The sequence below is a fragment of the Macrotis lagotis genome, chromosome 3 (genome assembly GCF_037893015.1).
Source record: "Macrotis lagotis isolate mMagLag1 chromosome 3, bilby.v1.9.chrom.fasta, whole genome shotgun sequence".
In the NCBI taxonomy this organism is placed as follows: domain Eukaryota; kingdom Metazoa; phylum Chordata; class Mammalia; order Peramelemorphia; family Peramelidae; genus Macrotis; species Macrotis lagotis.
In genome coordinates this window covers 161889888-161903607 of record NC_133660.1, presented here as the reverse complement: position 1 = coordinate 161903607, position 13720 = coordinate 161889888, and the positions used below count along the sequence as shown (strand labels likewise).

The window sequence follows — 13720 nt, the reverse complement described above, 5'->3', positions numbered from 1 at the left end:
TTTTAATTTTTCTTTGGTTTATTGAGGGATTCAGATGTAAATTTTTTCAATAGATAATTATTGTTGACAGATAATTGACAGGTGTAGCATTTAGGAATGTATATATTATGTTAAGCAACATAATATCCCTGCACAGAATTTCAGAGTCCTTATGTGGTTATTGATTTTATAAGTTTTCATTTCTATTCTTTTTCATAGCATATAAATGCTCACCATGCTTATGAAACTCAGATATCCTCAATGACAAAAGCCTTGTCCAGATTGGAGGAAAAACTCAGGTGTGAACATGATGAAAAAGCATCCATTTTAACTGACTTGTCATCTCTGAGAGAACTTTGCATTAAATTGGATTCAGGCAAAGAATTCATTGCTCGACAGTTGGCCTCCAAAAACTTGGAATATGAGAGGGTAAGAAACAAAGTATACATTTTCTGAATCATTTTATTTTAATTTTACTTTCTTAGGTAAACTTAAGTAAAGTTAGCTTAATCTTTTTATATTGAAGACCATTCCTTAAATTTGTTTTCCCACTAGTGTTTGGTTGTAAATTTAAAATTAGCAATACCCTTTTAAAAATTTGATAATCTGAGGTGCTCTTTGAGGCTGTCCTTTTCTGTAGCAGGTAATAATCCATGTCTAATAGCACACTGCTTCACTGCTGCCCCTTTTGATTTCTTGCTTCCATAAAAGCTCAGCATGTGTGTCCCTCCTTCACAGGGCCTTTTTTGAATTTCCTCAGCCCCAGGTATTAGTTCATTCTCTTTCTTGAAACATAACTTCATGTTTTCTTGTCTCATTACCTTATTATTATCTTCCTAATAGAATATGAGCGCTTTTTTTTTGTTTATTTTATATTATTACAATAATCTTGTTGTGAGAGTAAACATAAACCCCCTTCCCTCCAGAAAGATGAGAAACCTCAAGAATAATGAGAGAGAGAAAAAAAGTGTACTTCAGTCTGTGTTCAGATTCCAACAACTCCGTCTCTGGATGAATTGCCTTCTTTATAAGTCCACCAGAGAAGTGGCTTCATTTTTCCCACAGTTGCAATTACTAGTTGTATTTCTCTCCACTCTATTCCTCCCCGATCTCATCTATTCCATTCTATCTCTCCTTTCATCTTGTCCTTTCTTAGAAGTGTGTTGTATCTGAATACCCTCTCCCATGATCTTCCCTCTCTTCTATCACCCATTTCCTCTTCCCTTCCCCTCCCCCATTCTCCCTTATCCCATCCCTTTCCTCTCATTTTTCTCTAGGGTAAATTAGATTTCTATACTTTGTTAAGTGTGTATGTTATTTCCTCTCTGAGCCATTTCTGATGAGAATGAAGGCTCAGTCATTCTGTCTTACCTTCCCCCATTCCACTCCACTGTAAAAGCTTTTTCTTGACTCTTATGTGAAATATCTTAGCCCCTTCTTCTCCTTTCTCTTCCTCCCAGTGCTTTCCTTTATCACCCATTGACTCCATTTTTTTACTATATTATACCATTATATTCAGCTCCTTCCTGTGCCCTGTCTGTATATGCTCCTTCTAACTACTCTTATAAATGAGAAAGTTCATATGAGTTATCAGTATCTTCTTCCCATGCAGGAATACAGACAGTTCAAATCATTAAGTTCCTCATAGTTAGCCCTTCTCTTCCACTAACTCTATGGTTCACCAGAGTCCTGTACTTGAAAATCAAACTTTCTGGTCAGCTCTGGTTGTTTCAGTAGGAAAGTTTAAAAGTTCCTTGTTTCATTGAAAGTCCATCTTTTCCCCTGAAAGAGGGTGTTCAGTTTTGCTGGGTAGTTGATTCTCAGTTGTAAACCAAGATCTTTTGCCTTCTGGAATATTATATTCCAAGCCCTATGAGCCCTTAATGTAGATGCTGCCAGATCCTCTGTAATCCTGACTACAGAACCACTGTAATTGAATTTTTTGTTTCTGGCAGCTTTTAGTATTTTCTATTTGACTTGGGAGTTTTGGAATTTGGCTATAATATTCCTGGAAGTTTTTCTTTTGGGATCTCTTTCAGGAAGTGATCCATGAATTCCCTCAATTTCCATTTTACCCTCTGCTTCTAGGATCTCAGGGAAATTTTGCTGTATTATTTCTTGAAAAATGAAGTCTAGGTTCTTTTCCTGGTTGTGACTTTCAGATGGTCCAATAATTTTTAAATGATCTGTTCTGAATCTGTTTTTGAGGTTAGTTGTTTTTCCAATGAGACATTTCACATTTTCTTCTAAATTTTGATTCTTTTGGTATTGTTTTATTGCTTCCTGATTTCTCACAAAGTCATCCACTTCCTTTAGTTCCATTCTGCATTTGAAGGAGATATTTTCTTCAGAGACTTTTTAATCTCCTTTTCCAACTGGCCAGTTCTGCTTTTTAAGGCATTCTTCTCCTCATTTGCCATTTAGGTTGTTTTTTCCATTTGGCTTAAACTGTTTTTTAACGTGTTATTTTTTTCAGTTTTTTTGTATTTCTTTTCACCAAGTTGCTGACTTGGTTTTCATGATTTATCTGTACTGCTTTCATTTCTCCTCTCAATTTTTCATCTACCTCCCTTAATTGCTTTTCAGAGTATTTTGTGAGCTCATCCATAACCTGAGCCTATTTTCTATTTCTCTTGGAGGTTTTGGATAACAGAAGCTTCAACTTTGTCATCTTCTGATTTTGTATTTTGTTCCTCCATGGGACCAAAGTAATTTTCTATGGTCAGATTGTTGTTTGCTCATTTCCTCAGCCTATGACTGATTTACCACACCTTTAAGGCTTTGGGGGTTTTTGGAATGTCCCACAGTTACCTTAATTCCTCCAAGATCTTCTGAGAGGTTCTGACTGTTCTCTTGTCTATGCTCTGTGATTTGGTTGAACACAGGCACTCTCTCCTCTTGCCTGGAGTTGTGAGGAGGGTCTCTGCTTGACTGATAGTGTTGGAGCCCAAACTACCACCAGGATCTGAGTGTGGGCAGACAGCAGAGTCTTGCTCCAGGGAGAGCAGAGAGATCTCTTGCAAGTCCCCCCCCAACCCCTTTACTATGGGGTGAGAGTTCTGGAAGTACTGGGTGGCCCCCCTGATTCCCATTGCAGGTTCTCACTGCAGAGCTGTTCTGAGACTAGTGCTCCACTCTGGTGCAGCAGAGTTCTCTCACCACCCCTTCCAGCTGTCCCTGGTGATCCCTGGATCAAGAATTCTGGAAGCTGCTCTCTCTGCCATGAACCCAGGTGCCCAGCCCATTGTACTGAGCTGAGGCTGCACTGTGGTTGCACTGCATTTCTTTCCAACCCCTGGTCCTGATGAAATAGACCTTTCCTGCAGAACATCTAAGTTGTTTTGGACTGGGGAATTGTATCACTCAGTCTTTCTTTGGGCTCTGCCCTTCTAAGTTTTGGCTAGTCATAATTTAATGACTTTTGGAGTTTTTTGGGGAATGAGTTTTTGGTAATTCCTGCCTTCACACTGCCATCTTGGCTCCACCCTCAGAATGAGTTTTCCATTCTAGAATGTGAGCTTTTTAACCAAGAGAACTATTTTATTTTTTCTTTATTTCCACAGTGACAAGTCCAGTGTTTTGCACATCTTTTTCTTTGTTCTAAACCTATGTTTTCACTGCTCTAGGGATGTTCTTGTAAGGAAATTCCCTCTATCAACATAGATTGTCAATTCTTCAATATCTTTTAGTCTGAAGGAGTAGCCAAGGTCATGCTTATTCCAAGTTCCTGTCTCTTTTTGCCACACCAACCTGCCCTCCATCTTATGTGTGGTTGCCAATTACAAAATGTTCATTGAATTAAGTTGGGGGCACAGAGGGCTGCATTTGTGGAGCAGAATGGTCACACGCAATGAAGAGAATAGGAGAGTAACATCCTTATTTATTCTTTTTTTTTTTCCACTTTAAATTTATTTATTTATTTTGAATTTTAAACTCCATGATTCTTTCTCTGGATACAGATGGTATTCTCCATCAGAGATATCCCAAAATTGTGCCTGATTTTTGCACTAATGGAATGAGCAGGTCCATTAAGGTTGATCATCACCCCCATGTTGCTTTTAGGGTATACAGTGTTCTGGTTCTGCTTATTTCGCTCAGCATCAGTTCATACATATCTTTCTAGGCTTCCCTGAATTTCTATCCCTCCTGGTTTCTAATAGAACAATAGTGTTCCATCACATACATATACCAAAGTTTATTAAGCCATTCCCCAGTTGATGGACATTCACTCAACTTCCAATTCTTTGTCACCACAAACAGTGCTTCTATGAATATTTTTGTACAAATGATGTTTTTATCCTTTTTCATCATCTCTTCAGGGTATAGACCCAGTAGTGGTATTGCTGGATCAAAAGGTATGCACATTTTTGTTGTCCTTTGGGTGTAATTCCAAATTTCTCTCCAGAAAGTTGGATGAGTTCATAACTCCACTAACAATATATTAGTGTCCCATATTTCCCACATCCCTTCCAATATTAATCATTGTCTTTTCTGTTCATATTGGCCAGTCAGAGGTGTGAGGTGGTATCTCACAGATGCTTTAATTTGAATTTCTCTAATAAGTAGTGATTTATAGTAATTTTTTATATGACTGTGGATCACTTTGATTTCCTCATCTGTAAATTGCCTTTGCATGTCCTTTGATCATTTGTCAATTGGGGAATGACTTTTTTTTTATTAAATTTGATTCAGTTCTCTATATATTTATTTGTTCTTTTAATAAATAACTTGTTCTCTTAAAAAAATGGTGAAAGATTTCTTAAAAATTCTTCTGAGTTGGAGTGACTAGGTAGCATAGTGGACAGAGCACTGGCCCTGGAGTCAAGACTATCTAAGTTCAAATCCGACCTCAGACACTTAATAATTACCTAGCTGTGTGGCCTTGGGCAAGCCACTTAACCCCATTGCCTTGCAAAAACCTAAAAAAAAAAAAAGATTCTTCTGAGTTGAAGATTTAATTTAAGACCTATTACACACCATGAGATGTATTTTTAATTGGACTTCATATATTGAGAAAGTAGGTCATTAGCTTTGTTTCAAGATTTTCTTATAGGCTGGCAGCAACATTCCAGAATTTTGTTTTGATGGTATTAGCTTCCCATTTAATGTTTAAATGTGTGTCTCCTACAATTAAAAGTACTCAAGAAATGAGATGAGTCCTACAGACATAAAGAGAAGGTACTTTAGAGATATGGAAATATAACTCCCTCATTTTAGAATTGGAGAAACTGAAGAATCACAGTTAATTGACTTTCTCAAGATCATATACTAAAATGGAGGGCTTTGAAGTAGAACTTTGATTTATAGAAGTTTAAACAGTAGTATTGATTATGAATAATATGGAGGATTAAAATCCTCAACTCTTAATTTTTTAGTACATTGACCAAATTTCCTAATAAATATATGAGAGTTTATAATATTCTCCTACTTTATATGCTGTAATAGAATGCTTGCTTTTGAGTATGTAGTGAACTTTTATGTTCAAATTTCCTATCATAAGATAATAAGATTTTTGGGAAAGCAGTAAAATATTTTAACCAACTCTTTACACACTGAGTACAACTTCCTATTCACAGGATGCTTTATTAAGTCTTTAGAAGAATTTTTTTTTAAATCTTGAACTTAAATACTAGAAAAGAAAGGGGGGGTATGGAATATATAGAACACAAAAAGGATTGTCACAAATCTCTACTTCATACTGCTTTAAAAAAAAAAGCACATAGTTCCAAGAGTTAATTTCAAGTCCCTCATGTCTTTGCTTCTTTCTGAGCTTCCTTCTATTCCTTTCTGTGAAATAAAAAGAAAATGTTTCATTGGGTATCTTTCTTTTGAAAAATATAGGTTTAGCAATTCAACTACCAAGGCTCCATAGTCAGAATTACACAGGATCTGGCAGCATCTACATTGAGGGCTTGTAGGGTTTGGCATATGATATTCTGGAAGGCAAAAGATCTTGGTTTACAACTGAGAATCAACTAGCCAGAAAAACTGGACATCCTCTTTCAGGGGAAAAATATGGATTTTGAATGAAACAGGGGACTTTCAAACTTTTGTATTGAAACAACCAGAGCTGAACAGAAAGTTTGATCTCCAAGCACAGGACTCTGGTGAACCACAGAGTTAGTGGAAGAGAAGGACTAACTATGAGGAACTTAATGATACTGAACTATTTAAACTCCTGCATGGGAAGAAGATAGTGATAACTCATATGTACTTTCTCATTTATAAGAGCTGTTAGAAGGGAGTATATATAGACAGGAATGGGAAGGAATAGAATATAATGCTATAATATAGTGAAAAGATGGAGTTAATGGGTGATATATTGGGAGGAAGGAAAAGGAGATGAAGAAGCTAAGAAATTTCACATGAGTCAAGAAAAAGCCTTTACAATGGAGTGGAATGGGGGAAGGCAAGATGGAATGAATGAGTCTTCATTCTCATCAGAAATGGCTCAGAGAGGAAATAACATACACACTTAATAGAGTGAGGAAATCTATCTTACCCTAGAGAAAAATAAGAAGAAAGGGATGGGATAAGGGGGAAGGGGGAATAGGTGATAGAAAAGAGGCAAGATCGAGGGAGAAGGTACTCAGATCCCATACAATTTTTGGACAGGGCCAGGATGAAAGGAGAGAGAGAAAAGAATAAAGGAGAGTGAGGAGAGAAAGAGTGTAGGTACATCTAGTAATATTAACTGTGGGAGAAATATTGAAGCAACTTCTCTGGTGGACTTATGATAAAGAAAGCAACTCACTCCAGGGACAGAGCCATTGGAATCTGAACACAGACTGAAGTGCATTTTTTTCTCTCTCTCTCTCTATCTATTCTTGCGGTTTCTAATCTTCCTGGGGGGGGGGGGGGTTGTGTTTACTCTTAGAACATATTCAATTTATGGCAATGTATAGCATGGAAACAATGTAAAGACTATCAGACAGCCTTCTGTGGGGGGTAGGGAAGTGAGGGTGGGGGGGAAATTGTATAATTCTAAACCTTACAAAAATGATAGGTACATATTATAATTGTATATAATTTGAATACAAATAAAATGTTAACCCAAAACAAGTATAGGTTTAGAACAAATATTTCCCTCCTAAAAAATTGGAAAAAATTTTATAAAACAATCCCATGACAAATAATTTTAATTAAATAAAACTCATTCATACAGTGACGACATCCAGAAATTTATGTTGATTTGTGTTTCTTGAATCTATCGCTTTTCAAGTCAAGAAGTGGGTTTCATCAAAAATTCTGGTCATGGTTTTCATCGGAATTTCTCAATCTTTTATAGTTGTTTTTCTTTAGTGTTCTTGTCTTGGTAAAATTATTCTCTTGGAGTTGCTTACTTGACTTCCCATGAATTCATACTTCCCAGGATTCTCTTATATTGTTTCTTGTCCTTTCCTTTAGTGCAATAATATTATATTTATCCATTCCTCAATTGATGGGCACCCCTTTAGATTCTAGTCCTTCTCAATCAGTAAATTTATTTTATTTGGTGCTATTCCCTCAGAATTAAGTTCTGAAACATCCCCTTTTTTATTCCTGTTTCTTTCCCTCTTTAATTTTATGTATTTCTACACTAAACTCTTTGTGTATTAATGTGCATGTTTATGTCTTCAACTATTGTCTGATTCAGATAAAAGTAAGACTTATCTGCCTTTTCTCCCTCCATATTTGTATATTCTTTTCATTTCTCCCATTTAGGAGAAATGGCAAGTATCATCAGTCTTTTTCCTCCTTTCTACATTAGTTTATTTCTTTTACCTTTTCTTCTCTTTCCCCTCTTTAAGCCCTTAAAACAAAAGCCATTTCCAGGTTCCTTGCTTTATTTTACCTGAATTCCTAGATACCTTAATTAGAATGTTATTGCTGTATCATCATATAGCCCCTTCTTAGAGCTCAAATTTATTTTCTTTTCTACATTTTTCTTCACACTTAAGTTTTTATTTCAGAACTCCTATTCACCTCTGGCCTTTTCATCAGGAATGCTTAAAAATTTTCTTCTATTGAAGGTCCATTTTTCCCCTATACAATTATACTCAACTTTGCTGGATATACAATTATACTCAACTTTGCTGAATATTATTCTCAATTGTAAGCCTTTATCTTTTGGAATATTATTGCACTAAAGGAATATTGCATCTCAAGATGAGCTCTTATTTATAGTAGAAGCTTACAGGTCTTATATGATCCTGACTTGAGCCTCTTTTTGAATACTTGCAGTCTGGATGCTAATAAATCTGGATCCTAATAAATATATGGAAATTGGTTCTGTTTGATATTCAACTGGTTCCTAATCAAATCATTTTAATCGGTCATCTATGTATAGTCAGATCCTCAAATAGTGTAAAAGTCAAAATCAACATGAAATTAGAAAAAACTTAAAAGAGAGAAAACAAAACTCTTGTCATTACAAAAAAATCCAACCTAATAAATTCCAGGAAGTTGCTTACTTCGAAAAATAAGAAATGGATAAAGGTAAAGACAGCTATATTACCAATTCTTATAGAAATTAAACTGATGTAAAGCATCCACTACAATGATGAGACCAAAAGAACTCAGAAAAGTTTTAAACCAACAAATATTTGATGTCCTTATCGTAGGAAAGACCTGGCTGCTAAATGCAACATCTATTTAAGATATTAGCTCAATTATAAAAATTGATAAGAGCATGATGGTGAAAAATAAAGTATAAGCAATATTACTTCACAAAACAAAAAGTTTTGGGAATTGTAATATTTCTTCTCATTAATAGTGGAATTTTTTTTTACTTAATAATAACTAGCATTTGTGTAGCACTGAAAGATTTGCAAAGTATCATATTTATGGCAACTCATTTGAACCACAAAACAACCTTGTGAAATAGACTCTTTTATGTTCCCTGTTTTTCAAAAGAGGAAGATCATACAACTAGTGAGTAACTGAGCCTAGATCCAAACCCAGTTCTTCCTGATGTCAAGTCCTGGGTTCTATCTACTGTACCACCTCACTGATGATTAGGTTATTTCGCCCAATTCAATTCAAACAATTTTAAAGCACCAACTATTTTGAAGACATTTGACATATCAGGACTAAACGAAAATAGCTCTAAGCCTTACTTACATTCTAAGTGAGGGATATTGGTGATGGTAAATAACACATACAGACGTTAATAGAAGGAAATTTCAATAGCCAGAGAAAATAAATAACTGATAACACAAAATGCTTTAAGGGGAAGTGGCATCTCAACTTATATTTGAAGGATAATGAAAATTAGGAGACATTGAATAAGTAAACTGTGTACTTTGGAATAACTCATATGATGAGAACATCAAATAACTCATATGATGAGAACATCACTACTACTTTTTAAAATTTTTTTTTGTTTTTCCAACTACATGCAATGGTAATTTTTATTTTTATTTTATTTAATTTTTTTTAGGTTTTTTTTTGCAAGGCAATGGGGTTAAGTGGCTTGCCCAAGGCCACACAGCTAGGTAATTATTAAGTGTCTGAGGCCGGATTTGAACTCAAGTACTTCTGACTCCAAGGCCAGTGTTCTATCCACTCTGCCACCCAGCCACCCCAGCAATGGTAACCAGTCTTATAATTTTAACCAATTTTACAATTTTTCTCCCTCTCCCTTCCCTCTCTCTTTCCCCTCATAGAAAGAAACCTGATTTAAGCTATAAATTTATGACCATACTAAACATAGATTGATATTGAACATATGAGATTCAAATGGAAGGAAGAAAGAAAGCATTAGAGGAAAAAAAAGATATAATAAGACAACTTTTAAAAATTGAAGAAAATAAACTTTGGTCTTTAAACTCCATAGTTCCTTCTCTGGATATGAATTTTTCCATCACAAGTCTTTTAAAATTGCACTTTTTTTCACTGAATCCCTGGAAATTCTTGACTTTTTATTTCTCCATATGAATTTACTTAAAACGTTTTCTAACTCATTAAAGTCAGCACTAAACAGGTAATTTAATTTTGGTAAAATTGTTGTTTCTATTATATGAACTTGGCCTATCCATGAGCAGTTGATGTTTGGCCAGTTATTTAAATCTGATTTTATTTGTGTGAGAAGTGTTTTGTTTTGTAATTGTTTCTGGAAAGTTTCTCAGTCTGCCTTGGCAGATAGACTCTCAGTTATTTTATATTGTCTGAGATTACTTTGAATGGGATTTCTCTTTCTAGCTCTTTCTGCTGCATCTTGGTAGTTATATATAGAAATGTTGCGGATTTATGAGGGTTTATTTTATATCGTGTGACTTTGCTAAAGTTGCTAATTATTTCTAGTAGTTTTTTAGATGATTTTTTGGGATTCTTTAGGTATACCATCATGTCATCTGCAAAGATTGAGAGTTTTGTCCCTTCCTTCCCGATTCTAATTCCTTAAATTTCTTTTTATTCTCTTATTGCTTATGCTAACATTTCTAAAATGATATTGAATAGTAGTGGTGATAATAGGCATCCTTGTTTCACCCCTGATCTTATTGGGAATGCCTCAAGCCTATCCCTGTTGCATATAATGCTTGTTGATGGTTTCAGATAGATACTGTTTATTATTCTAAGGAACAGTCCATTTATTCCTACGCTCTCTAGTGTTTTTAGTAAGAATGAGTATTGTCTTTTGTCAAAAGCTTTTTTAGCATCTACTGATATAATCATTTGATTTCTGATATGCTTGTTATTGATATAATTAATTATACTAACAATTTTCCTAATATTGAACCAACTCTGCATCTCTGGAGTAAATCCTACTTGGTCATAGTGTACTAATCCTATTGATAACTTGTTGTAATCGATTTGCTAAGATTTTAAGGTTTTGGTATCTATATTCATTAGGGAGATCTCAGGTCTATAATTTTCATTCTCTGTTTTAACTCTTTCTGGTTTAGGTATCAGCACTATATTGGTATCATAGGAAGAGTTAGGCAGAGTTTCATCTTCATCTTTTTCCCCAAAGAGTTTATATAGAATTGGAACCAATTGTTCCTTAAATTCACTTGTGAATCCATCTGGCCCTGAAGATTTTTTCTTAGGGAGTTCAATGATGGCTTGTTGAATTCCTTTTTCTGAGATAGGGTTGTTAAGATTTTTAATTTCCTCTTCACTTAAGCTGGGCAATTTATATTTTTATAAATATTCATCCATTTCACTTAGTTTGTCAAATTTATTGGCGTAGAGTTGGGCAAAATAATTCAGAATTATTACTTCCTCCTGTTTAATGTCCACATTTTCTATTTTGTTCTGGTCTTCTCATCAGGAAATGTTGGAAGTCTTCCATTTTGTTAAATATCCATTTTTTCCCCCCTGGAGGAGAAGGCTCAGATTTGCTGGGTAGTGGATTCCTGGCTACATTCTAAGCTCCCTTGCTCTTCAGAATATCTCATTCCAGGTCCTATGATCCCTTAATGTTGATGCAGCCAGATCCTGTGTAATTCTTATTGTGACTCCTTGGAATCTAAATTGTTTCTTTCTGGCTGTTTGCAGGATTTTCTCTTTTATGTGATAGTTTCCACAGACTCCATTCTTTATTTTAGAGAAGAATTTTCTTCATTTATGTTTTGCAATACCTTTTCCAATTGGTCAGTTCTGTTTTTGAAAGAGTTTTGCATTTGTCAAATTGTATTTTCCAATGATTTGTTTTCTTGTTGCAAGGTGTTCATTAATTGTCTCTCCCAAATTTTCCAATCAGTTTTAAACTCCTTCCTGATTTCTTCAAGGAAGTCTTTCTATGCTGGAAAGCAAGTCATATTCTCCTCAGAGGTTCTAGGTCTCTCTGAGTTAGGGTCTTTTCCTTCTAGGAATTTTTCTATGGACCCTCCTTTTCTCTAACCTTTCTTCATTTTCCTAAGACCTTATGTTGGCAAGGGGCTGTTTCACAGAGCTTTGGTATTGAGATCCCTAAAGGCTTTACTCACTGGGTTTAGTAACTCCAAGTGGACTGGCCAGTAGGCTGTGTTGGTTGCTATCTCTGGAGTCTGTTACCTTAATTTGAAGCTGTCTCCCTTAGCCTGGAGGGGGTAGATGAAGCTGTTGAGTACTTTTATCTTTGGTCTGCATTCAGATTCAATAGTTCTTTCTTTGGATAGAGATAGCATTTTCCCATCAAAAATCTTCTGGAATTGTCTTTGACCACTATATTGTTGAGAAAAATAAATCTATCATAGCTGATCATTCACAATGCTACTGTTATATAATGTTCACTCAACATCAGTTCATGTAACTTAAGGTTTTTCTGAAATCCACTTGCTCATGATTTCTTACAGGACAATAGTATTCCATCATATTGTTCTACCACAACTTGCTCTGTCATTCCCTATTTGATGAGCATCCCCTCAGTTTCCAATTATTGATCATCTCAAAAAGAGCACCTATAAATATTTTTGTACACGTGAGTTCTTAACCCTTTTTTATAATTTCTTTGGAATACAGATCTAGTAATGTTATAGATCTGGTATGACTAGGTCACCTTCCTTTGCATTTTTTTTTGTCATTCTTTTAATATTCTTGATATTTTGTTCCTCCAGATGAATTTGTTTTTACCATTTTTTGCTAGCTCTATAAAATAATTTTTGGTAGTTTGGTTGGTGTGGCACTAAAACAGTAGATTAATTTAGGTAGAATTATCATTTTTATTATATTAGCTCAGCCTTCTCAGGAATAGTTGAGTTTTCTGTTTTTTAGATCTGACTTTATTTGTGTGAGAAGTGTTTTGGAATTGTATAGGGAAGCTAAGTGGTTCAGTGAATAAAGCACTGACCTAGGAGTTCAGTGGACTCAGAAGGAGAGGAGTTCGAATTCAGCCTCAGACACTTGACTCTTCCTAGCTGTGTGACTTTGAGGAAGTCACTTAACTCTGCCTCCCCAAGTCATCTCCAGTCCTGATTCATATCTGGCCATTGGACCCAGATGACTCTGGAGGAAATATTGAAGCTTGTGACTTAGCACAGCCACCCTCACTCAAATCCAGTACGCATGCTTGTCATATTATCTCACCTCCCTGATGTTGTGGTCTTCTTTGAAATGAATAAAGGACAAAAACCCCATGTAATTGTGTTCATAAAGTTTCTGGGTTTGTCTTGGCAGGTGGACTCCCAGTATTTTATGTTGCCTACAGTTACTTTAAATGGAACTTCTCTTTCTATCTCTTGATGCTGGACTTTGTTGGTAAAATTTGGAAAAACTGATGATTTATGTGGATTTATTTGATATTCTACAATTTTGCTAAAGTTGTTCATTGTTTCAAGTAATTTGGTAGTTGATTTGCTAGGATATTCTACGTATGTCATCATCCCATCTGAAAAAGAGTGTTTTTGTTTTCTCATTTCTAATTTTTTCAATATCTCTTTTTCCCTCTTATTCCTAAAGCTAACATTTCTGATACAATATTGAATAATAGTGGTGATCATTGACATCCTTGTTTCACCCCTGATCTTATTAAGAATACTTCTGGGGCAGCTAGGTGGCACAGTGGATAAAGCACTGGCCCTGGAGTCAGGAGGACCTGAGTTCAAATGTGGCTTCAGACACTTAATAATTTCCTACCTGTGTTACCTTGGACAAGTCACTTAACCCCATTGTCTTAAATTAAAATAAAAGGAATACTTTAATTTATCCCCATTTCCTATAATTCTTGCTGAGGATTTTAAATAGATACTGCTTTTTGTTTTATCCTGTGATAAATTGCTATAATCTCTTTTAATATTTGATTTAAAAATTTTTCATCAACATTTATTAGGGAAAGTAG

The 13720-nt window shown here is 35.1% G+C and overlaps 1 protein-coding gene across 7 annotated transcripts in view; it reads left to right on the top strand.

Moving 5' to 3' along the window:
• CEP135 (centrosomal protein 135) overlaps window positions 1-13720 on the top strand; it is a 145227-nt gene that overhangs the window by 101608 nt on the left and 29899 nt on the right. For all 7 annotated transcript variants that reach the window (XM_074229389.1, XM_074229388.1, XM_074229387.1 and 4 more), the window contains one exon: window positions 199-408. In XM_074229389.1, the coding sequence (XP_074085490.1) occupies window positions 199-408 (210 nt within the window). The remainder of the gene's footprint in view (window positions 1-198; window positions 409-13720) is intronic.